At 42.1% G+C, this 10,054-nt stretch overlaps 1 protein-coding gene across 1 annotated transcript in view; it reads left to right on the top strand.

Annotated features, from left to right (window-relative positions):
* The window catches only part of SNAPC3 (small nuclear RNA activating complex polypeptide 3), a 24,384-nt gene extending 14,992 nt beyond the window's left edge, over window positions 1-9,392 (top strand). The window contains exons 4-7 of the mRNA XM_019554737.1: window positions 3,346-3,537; window positions 4,815-4,979; window positions 5,653-5,760; window positions 9,097-9,392. Coding sequence (XP_019410282.1) covers window positions 3,346-3,537; window positions 4,815-4,979; window positions 5,653-5,760; window positions 9,097-9,244 — 613 coding nt within the window. The 3' untranslated portion in view covers window positions 9,245-9,392. The remainder of the gene's footprint in view (window positions 1-3,345; window positions 3,538-4,814; window positions 4,980-5,652; window positions 5,761-9,096) is intronic.
* The last annotated feature ends 662 nt before the right edge of the window (window positions 9,393-10,054 follow it).

Below are 10,054 nucleotides of genomic sequence, written 5' to 3'. Positions count from 1 at the left end.
TTTTTTTTGCCTATAGAAAAGTAATACAGCTTTTTTCTGTTGGAAAGACCACAACAATGGATTTCTACTTGAAATCTCTGAGTTTATCTTGCAAATCATGTTTACATACCTAAAAGTGCTAAGATTCTGTGGTACCTTGAATCACTCTCAAAAGGATCTCAAGGCAACCTGCTTGAGAATCGCTGTTCCAAAATGTGAGTAAGCTCAGCTGTGTTCAGCTCTTTGCCAAAATGACCTGGTTTGAACAGGGTTGGATGATGTGGTAATGTCCTTTTTTACACTGACATTGGAATTACAACAGCCTGCTGGTTTTAGCCAGAAGTTCACTTTCTTCTATCTACCTTATGTAATGCCCTCTCCTTTCTGACCCCAGGCTGAACAAGGAACCATTTTCTTTTCTAAATTCCCTGTTTTTTGGTAGAGTGACTCCTGGTTTGCTATATTTTTGACAGCTTAAAGTGTAACAAAAGCTTAATGTGTGTAATGAAGAAAAGTGGTTATGTATTTTAGCTACTGAATTGGGATTCTGGATACCTGAATTCAGTTCTGGGCTCTCCTGCAACCTTCTTACATAATGCTTGTGCAGTCCCTTCACCCTTTTGATCCTAACCTTTAAAATGCTTTTAACAGTACTCCCTCCAGCATTCTTCCACCCTTTCTCTGACTTCTGTATTAAGATTGTAAGCTCTCTTGAGGATCTGGATTGTCTCTGGATTGTCCGTGGCAGCTCCTGCAGTAAAATGCTGTGACTGAATGAATCCCCCTAGAGAGTCTGTAGGCAAGGCACTTTCTGCAGCAGGATTTTGGTGACAAAATAGAATGACAGAATTGCACAGAATCCCTAACAGGCCAGCCATCACCACCCTGATTGCACAGCTTCAAAAACTTGGTCTTTGCATTTTCACAATGGTAGCTTTGTCCATTCGCTTATGTTAATGGCTGATAGCCAGCAAAGTGTAAAACGTGCAGGGTAATTAGAGGGAAGGGTGGAGAGATTTCAGATTGTTCTTACTGAATTAGGATTACACAGTTTTGTTAATGTTTGGATGTCGTGGTAGGGATACTAGGATATACTTGCACATGATGTTTACTGATTTTTGTCAGGTACCTTGAGATGCATGGATGCTGTAAAGACAATCAGGTTTTCATGGTATTGGGTAGTGTGAAGCACCTCATGCTTCTAAGTACAGAATAATTTCAGCTCAAGTTAATTGCCCAAAGTCAGCAGATTCCAGAGGGAAAAATCAGCTCTCTTATTTTATGTTGCAGTTAAAAATAAGGGGAGGCTCATGCTTTGCATTTGCAATTTCCTTTTGTTACAGTAAAACTGTGTATACACCGTGTGTGTGTATAGTATACTGATGCACAACATATGTAAGATGTGTTCCTAAACAGAAAGCTTCTTTACAGAAGTGTTAAATTCTAAGACGTTTCCATATGGAGTTCAGCTAATGTTCTAAAGCATCCTCTCACTTTTTTTTTTCTGCTTTGAGTGCTTGTCTACCCATAAGGCAGTCGGCCTGTTTCCCTGGTCAAAGAAGGACTTGCTGTCTGGAATCCTAAGTCTCTTTCAGGGTACAGTTTTATTCTTCAACAGGCTGTATAGGGCAGGGGTTCTCAATCCCTGGGCTGTGGTCCGGTGCCGGGCTGCAGCATGTTGGCTGCTGGTCCACAACACAGTCGGCTGCTGGACCAGAAGTGGCTGCAGACCAGCAAACTGCGGCCCCCCAGAGCTGGGAGGAGAGGCCGTGGCTCCTTCTGCAGAGCCCGCAGCAGCGCAGGGATACCCCAGGGGTGGTGTATCATGACCTGTCTGCTGGCTGGAAATTCTGGCCGCAGTCAGCTGTGACTGCCGGGCCACGGTTTGCTGAGCTATGGCATAAAAACTTTGGGAACCCCTGGCATAGGGAATACCTGAGAGCTGTCACATGGGGCTGGGTACCTGTATAAAGCTAGCTGGCCCTTGGCTCTGAAGTGGATAGGCTATCCTGTAGCATTTAAAAATAATAAAAAAAAAACAAAACACCGTGCACCTTTTAAAGGTGGGGAGGTAGGGGAGAAGAAGTGTGGGGAAAAAGCAGTTCAGTGTTTTAAAGTTCTTGAATATAGGTGAAAGTTTCTTCTATTCTCTGTCTGCCCTCAAATTACTTCCTTTTTGGAGAAACTTGTGGATATTATTTAAATAACTTGTAATTGTTGGCGTTTTCTAGTAGTCAGTCAGTGTTTGTCTTAACTAAGTAATAGGTTCCCACAGTTACTTTATATTATGTAAAACCTGATGTGTACATGTGAGAAAAACGGACCATCTGTAGGTCCTTTGACAACATGTAGGTCTATATTTGTTAAGTTCATCTGGTCTTTTTCCTATTGCTTCAAGTTCTGATATAAAGACGATTAAAATGAGTTTTTTTTCATTTGAAGAAATACTGTTTGCCTCTCCTTTTAGCTTTATAAACAAGAACAGTCCTTTAAATGTCATGGTAAAAGCAGTGGAGATGAAAGTGACTCTTGGTTATTGTGCTTCCCTTCCCTCCACCCCAGCATTGTTCCTTCCTTGATGATACAAAGAGAGTTTCATAAGAGGGATATACTTACCCTTTCGTGTTGTGGGAGAGAAGGGGGGAGAGAAGATATATTTTATATATAACCTTGCATGAATAATGGCTACTTAGTGGATAGCTTCAGTAATTTCTTGATGTAGAATTCTGTGCCCAGGTCATGCTGATATGAAGATCATACAGTGTTAATTATTTTGGTAGGGACATGTTTGGTTGAGATGACCTGTCTCTGTGTAACAAATCATGCAATTCCAAGCTTAAAGAGGGCATTTTTTGGAATGTTGGATCTCTTCTGAGTCTCCAAAAGGGGTAGGGGGATGCTTTGACCTTCTAAAACAGAACATCTGTCTTGTTTTTTGTAGATGTGAGCATTTGTTCTTGCCACATGACCGCCTCTAGTTTGTGTTTTGATGCAGGATTACAACAGAATTGTCATCCTGAGGAACAGTGCACCTTGCTGCCTAGTTTTCTTTGACCTTGCTGTTTTTTGTTTTTTTGTTTTTTGTTTTGTTTTTTTCCTCAGTACTTTGCAGCAAAATTTTGCCTAAATGCCATGGAATGATGCTCCTGATTTTTAAAAAATAGGGATCAATGGCATAAGGGAGGGAAGAAAGAAGAGAGAATATGTATGAGTAAGATCAGCATGTCCTTAGGAGAGTAATACTGCATAGCCACGGACAGTAAAAGAAGCCACATTATTTCATCTGTGTTTAAGCTGAAACCAGTAAGGTTGATCAGGGCAAAAACTGACAGTATGCTATGACTCAATAAACCTCTATGTACACAGACTGCCTATGAAAGCCTATGTTTTCCTCATAGGGTTCATTTTGCAAGGTTTCTGGCATGTTAATGTATTGTTTTGTATTATTAAATCCTCACTTTTCTCTCTATCCAAGGATCTGTACAAAGCTGCCTTCTTTTATTTTGAAGGAGTTTTTTACAATGATAAAAGGCATCCAGAGTGCAGAGATCTGAGCAGGTATAGTATTCATAGATCTTGTTTTGGAGGGAACTCTTCTTGGGGAGAAGGAAAGTTTGACCAGGTCTCCTGATGATCTGGTGTGTTTCTGAAGCAGGAACTTTTAATAGCTGGGTGAAAGTATATCGGACTTGTTCCATTCAGTATTGACTGACTTATTTTCCTCTGCCTGCTCCTTACATTCAAGTTTTCTGAAAAAAGGGAAGGTCCCTCATTTCTCTCTTTGTCCATACCCTTTTCCAGCGCTGGTGGAAATTCTCTTGCACCTCTAACATGGTAGCAGTGGGGGTTGATTTACTTATTGGCAGTTGGCAGCTGTGAAAGGGAAAGGCTGGGTAGTTACAGTTTGGCCTGGAATAGATTTAAAAATGGCCCATTAATAGCATCTGCTAAAAGGTGTCTTATCTGAGGAAAAAGAATGGATGGATGTAGGCCAGATCGCAAGATCTCTCAGCTCTTGTGGGTTGTACAGTGTCTCAGATCCTTCATTCTCCTCAGGTTTATGACCCCAGACATGAATTGCTCATTAAATGTTTTAATTGGCTGTGTTCAGATTTCTTTGCGTCACTGAAACCTTTGAAACGGGACTGAACCAGTTCCCTTGTGGATGTGGAAGGTGTCAATTAGTTGGGAATTATGTTTTGGTGAAAGTTACACTTCTGGAAGGGGGGATTCTGTATCTTCCTTTCACTACTATGAAATGTTGTTTTTCATCATTCTGTTTTTTCTTGTTACCTTCTTTATGGTTTTCATTGATAGGGCTGCTTTGTTTTTACATCTAAGGAACCTAATACAATTACATCAGTTATAAACTAAACTATTTCTAATGCATGTTGTCACGGCCCACGTTTATTTAATGGCATAATGGGATCTGATCTCTGATCCCAACAATCGCACCTCCTGCCTTGCCATGTGTTCAGATCCAGTGGTACTATTACTGCTTGCCAAGGCCCCTTCTGCAGTGGCAAATTGAAAGCCGGGCTGCCTATGTGAACTGGGGTGGTCCTAGGGCTCGGACCCACAATCGGCTGATTGTTACTCCCAGTCCCAGGACCACACAGGGTCTAGAACTGCTCTGGCTTGTCGCTACCCTACACCATATTCAGTTTAAGATGTGATGGAAACCAGCCACAGTAGTACTATACGTCTTTCATGGATTATTTTTGTGGCTGGCTTACTGTTTTGTTATACCATTAATTTCTTGAACATGTGAGGGAAAAGATTTACTAAACCCAGGTTCTTGTATAACAATGCTGACACTCTTTTCCTCATTTTAGAACAATAATTGAGTGGTCAAAATCTCATGACAGAGGCTATGGGAATCTTCAGGCTGTTAATATGGAAGGTTATACCTTCAATGACTTGTCCCTCAAAATTGGTTTTCCATATCTGTACTGTCACCAAGGTGATTGTGAACACATTGTTACCGTCACAGACATAAGGTAAGTTACTACAATTTATGAGTGTTCATGTAGTTATGTAAGTGCTTTGCCTTTCCTAACCTCCTCTCTAGTAGAACACCTCGTACAGTTTGTGTCATGGAGAATACACTTAGGAAAAGGTTCTGTGCCTAATTCTCTGCAGCAGAAAGGAGATGCCCCTTCTCCCACTTCCCTTCCCTCTGATATTGCATTGCCCCATATTCTCCACTTCTTTCTCTCCCCCCCCTGTATCTCACTAGCATTCGTTTAAACAGCCTGATCCTGGGAAAAGTTGGGCACCTTGTACTCAGCTACTTGTGGTCATCCATCATAGGTCTCCTCAGTGGAAGAAGGTAGAAACGCTCTTTCGTTTCTACTTCTTCTGTAGCTGGAACCAAAAAACAACTTGTCTTTTTTGAGCCTGCTGCACTTAGGGCTTTCATGGCACTCTGAACATCCTAGGAAAAGGGGTCGCATGACTAATATAAAGTACTAGTAAACATAGCGAACAAATCTCCAGTGTGTTGCAGTTGGTATTGTTTTACGGTTTACATTTGTGTTAAGCCACATTGAATATGATTTATCCTAACTTAAACTGGCCTTTAAATCATGTTAAGTGCCATCTTTTTACATCAGTATCTGGGGGGATATTTTGCAATATAGTTAAGTCTTATTCTCTCCTTCTTTCTGTGAGGCTTATTCATCGTGATGATTGTCTGGACAGGACTCGTTATCCCCTGCTAATCAAGAAGCCTTGGCTGTATACCAGAAAATGCTTTGTGTGTAAAATGTATATAGCCAGGTAAGTGATCAAACTTATTTGGTTAGCCAGGTTGCTTCACCCCACCAAAGCTTCTATTTGTGGAAGTCTGGTTGCTTTTTATATAGTGTGTGTGTGCGTGCGTGCACACATGACTTTTTTTTAATCGTCTGTGATTATAAGTAGTTCAAGCTATTAATAGTACAACCCAGCATGATTCTCAGTGCATAACTTCATGTGCTTTTTGATTTTGTTCTTTGTGAAAAATGTGTTCTACAGTCCTTATAATATGCCCATCTCATAAACGAACAGATGCCAGGGAAACCTCTTATAGAACAGTCAAAAGAGTTGAAATCATAGTGGTGCCAAATCTTTGGAGAGGGTTTTTCTGCTAAGTGTGTAGAATCAGTATTACAAAAATGGAACATGGTATTCCCTCCCTCTTCTCAGGGGAAATATGCAATATTTCTTAAATCCAATATATTGGGGGGGTGGTATGATTACAGAGGAAGGGAGTAAAGCATACATTTAGAGTAATATAGGAAGGTTGAGAATAGTAATTGTTGTTAAATGTTAAAATATTAAAATATGGCTTCTCCTGGGAGTCTGATGTTTTTGTCCATGCACCCCTAGTAGGATTCCTTTTTGGTTCCACATAGACAAATGTACGTCTTTTGTTTTCTACCCTGTGCATGAATTGATCTCCTGAAATACCATAACCAGGCTTTACTGGTTGAGTAGTTAAGTTAGAGAGCTGAGAGGGAGTCATTCATTTGGTGGTAGGACAAAACTCATCTATTGTCATTATATAAATCTTTGTAGCAGGAAAATAAACTAGTCCCAAGAACAAGGTATAGATTCTTGTGTTTCAAGAAAATTTGGTGTGGTTGTTCTCAAAAACAAGTTCATGCCCCTTTTCCCACTCTGGCACAAGAACTGTGGTCTTATATCTTCAGGGGCTTGATTTAAGCTCACTTAGGATAGAATGCCAGCATCCATCTTGCTGGGACAGTCCATCCCAGCACTTTTAGTTGAGCTCCCTGGATGCCATTTTGAAAATAGGGCTTATAATCATGTGAGATGCCCCTGGGTGATCCAGGAGTTTGTGAAGACAGGGTGCAGGAGCAGCAATGGGCACTGCAGGGGGAACTGCAATGCAGCTCCCAGTTCCCCCTGCTCCCAGACAGGCAGACCATATTACAAGAGCAGCAGCAACTCATTTATTTATAAGCCCCAAATCAGTTAAGAATCCCATCCACCATCCCCTGCACACTTGGCACCCTGTCCCTTCCCCTCTACCCTCAGCTGCACGTCCCCATCCCTTCCATTCACCCCCTCCCAAACCCACTACTGATGCTGTCCCAGGCTGATTGGGAATGGCTCCAGAGAAGTTTCTGAGCCCCTGGGCTGAGGCAGTAGTGGAGGCAGTGGATGGGATTCTCCTTTCTGCCTGATTTCCACCCCCCCCACCCCAGGTGTTCCCTTGCCAACTCACTCAGGGCAGGGGAACCCATCCACTGCTGCTGTGCCAAACCCATCTGCTACTGCTGTGCCAGTGTACCGTGCTGAGCCTGGCTGTAGTGGCTCTGTAGCCCTTCCATACACAACCCTTTCAAATCACAGCTCTCCAATTCATTCCAGCAGGCATGTTCTCCAGAGGCCATGCAGCTGGGCTCGGCAGAGGATGGCAGTGAGAAGTTTGCTGGTGTTTTGCTCCTGGGCTGGCAGGGAACACACGGGGTCCTAGGTGGATAGGAGGAATCCTCCTGCTGCCGCTGTTGCTGCTGCTGTTTCCAGATGAAGCAGGCAGGAGAGCTCTGGAGTTCCCCATGTCAGCTGGAGACCGTGATCAGCAGCAGTGGTGGGGTGCCTGTGTTGCTGAGGACTGAGGGGAAGGGAGAAGGTGCCAAGAACGGGGTGGGTGGTATTTTTACCTGATTTGGGACTTCAAAAAATCCCTGTTGCTGCTCCTGGCACAATCCAAAAATACACCACTGCACTCCCTGGATCTACTATTAGAGATGCCTGAGCATAAGTGTGGAGCTAAAGAATCTATGTAGGGAGAAGAAAGGATGGGGAAAGCAGTGTCAAAGGTGATAGTCTCCAGTGACATTAAGTTTAAATCCAGGACTAGCACTTAGGTGGGAGATGTTGATTGAGTGCATATTGTGTATGTTCTGTTCTATGCTGAAATAGCAGTGTCTGTAGTCACTAGGGGACTTTATCTGTTGGGGCATTTAAAGACTATCATAAAGAAAATTATTAGTCGGCTGCCTCCACTTTACTCTGATGGTGCCAGTGGTGTCAACTTCTCCTGTAACTAATACCCTCCTTTTGGTAATCTTCTGTTTTGCCTGACTCATTTCAGCCTATGATTTAAAAGAAAGTGGGGGGAGGGGGTGTGTGTGTGTGTGTGTGTGTTCCTGAGTTGAAACAAATTCAGAAGTGATCAGTCAGTAATTAACATTGTTGCAAACTCTGCTTTTTAATTAACGAATAATAATGAAAACTTACTAATGCCTCTGTGTAATAGTAAGACAGCTTAGAACCTACTAAATCTTCATGCTAATAATACTGGGGGAAAGCCATCAACTCTTTAAGAGCAACATTAAATACCAGTGCCTGTGATCAGACTGTTTTTCATGTAATTGTATCTCCCTGCTCAGTTATTTGCCAGGTTTCTGAATGAATTTGGTGGTTGCTCAGGCTGTTCAGATTACTCAGGAATCTGTTTTCTGTCTAAAGCAGTGGTTCTCAACTGCGGGGGGGGAAGCTATTGGGTGTTGCTGTCTCAGCCTGACTATGCATGAGGCACATGGGGCACTTTTACCTGACAGCAGTGGTGGCAGGGCCCCAGTTGAGAACTATTAAGCTAAGGTGAAGCAGTATAACAGTGGTTTTCACCTGGGGTGACAGTAAATTTTAAAAAGTTATGGAGGGGTGCCCTAAATCTAAAAAGTTTGAGAACCACTTGTTTAAGTCATAGGGTGGAGAATAGGGGAACATGGAGCTTTAACTGTTGTTCCTTAAGTTGTTTGGCAGGAAGCAGGAGTTTCATATTATAATCTGAATAATCAGAGTTGTGCTAATAGCAGGATAGACCCAAGAAATCCCTACTACATGTTGCTGCAGAGTGTAGCTGGTGAGTGGGTGTTTGGGAAACCTGTCTTTGGAGAAGAGCTTTGCCTCTAGGAGTGGCATGAATATGACGGCAGTGATAATTAAATTAGCCAGTTGATTACTGTGTATTTTATATATCCCTGTATTTATAGGTATTAAATGCAATCCGTCTAAGAATAGGTTTTTCTTGGGTGTGTTTCCTGTACCTGCTAGATATGAAACCAGTAATATGAAACACCTGTACTTTGAAACCTACAGATGGGTGACCAATGAGGACAGTCTTGCTCCAGAGGACCCCTGCTTCTTCTGTGATGTTTGTTTCCGAATGCTCCATTATGATGCAGAAGGCAACAAACTGGGAGAGTTCCTTGCTTACCCTTATGTTGATCCTGGGACTTTCAACTAAAGCTGGCCTTCACCAGGATGAATTTGGTGATCTGGATCGGTGGATCTACTGCTATGGCTGTTTGGTTGTTACAATCAGCAGTCCTTCCGATGCTGCTCAGCTTGTGTCTTGGTGGGGTAATTTTTGAAAAGGAGAGTTTGATTTCAGAGGAAGGGCCAGTGTGGAAGGAACTTCCTCAGCCATGCATCTTCTTTTAATTTTAAAAGTATTATGTCTTCAAGTTAAAAAAATTAGCAGTGCCTGTGGTGTATTTGTTTGGGGATGAGAAACTTCTAGGCATAAAGGCCAACACTTTCAAATCTGGGTATCTAAAGCTGAGGTACTGAGAAAAAGAACTTGTAAGAGGCTGAACCTTTTTCTGTGGCTCCCATGAATGTCAAACAGACTTTTTTTTTCAGATGAGTGCCTAATACATCTTCTTGCAAATACATTTTTTTGAAAGCATCCCGATTTTGAAAATTTTGGCCATAGTGTTTTTTGCCCAAGAGCTGATGGTAGGTACCCAGATCACTTGAAGGGGAGTATGTGTTAAGAAACTAGAGAGAACGAACGGTTATTCATTTTTTTTGATGTTTTCTTCAAGCGGGTTATTTGTCATTTGCCATACATTGTCCTTTCAGTTTTCCCTCTGTAAGGGAAGAGGTGTTTGTGAACTGTACAGTTACGCAAGGGACTGATCTGTGGTCTGTGTTTCAAATGTGGTTAATTGTATGTGTAGGGCATAAATGATTTAAAGTTAATGTGTTGCAAGTATTTTTAAATGGTGCTTGAATTGTCTTTTATGAAGCACTGTGGAATTATTAAAAGTGA

This window comes from Crocodylus porosus, unplaced genomic scaffold, assembly GCF_001723895.1.
Source record: "Crocodylus porosus isolate Cpor-Errol unplaced genomic scaffold, CroPor_comp1, whole genome shotgun sequence".
NCBI lineage: Eukaryota > Metazoa > Chordata > Crocodylia > Crocodylidae > Crocodylus > Crocodylus porosus.
The sequence above is the reverse complement of the archived record's forward strand: the minus strand, read 5'-3'. Positions and strand labels throughout refer to the sequence as shown.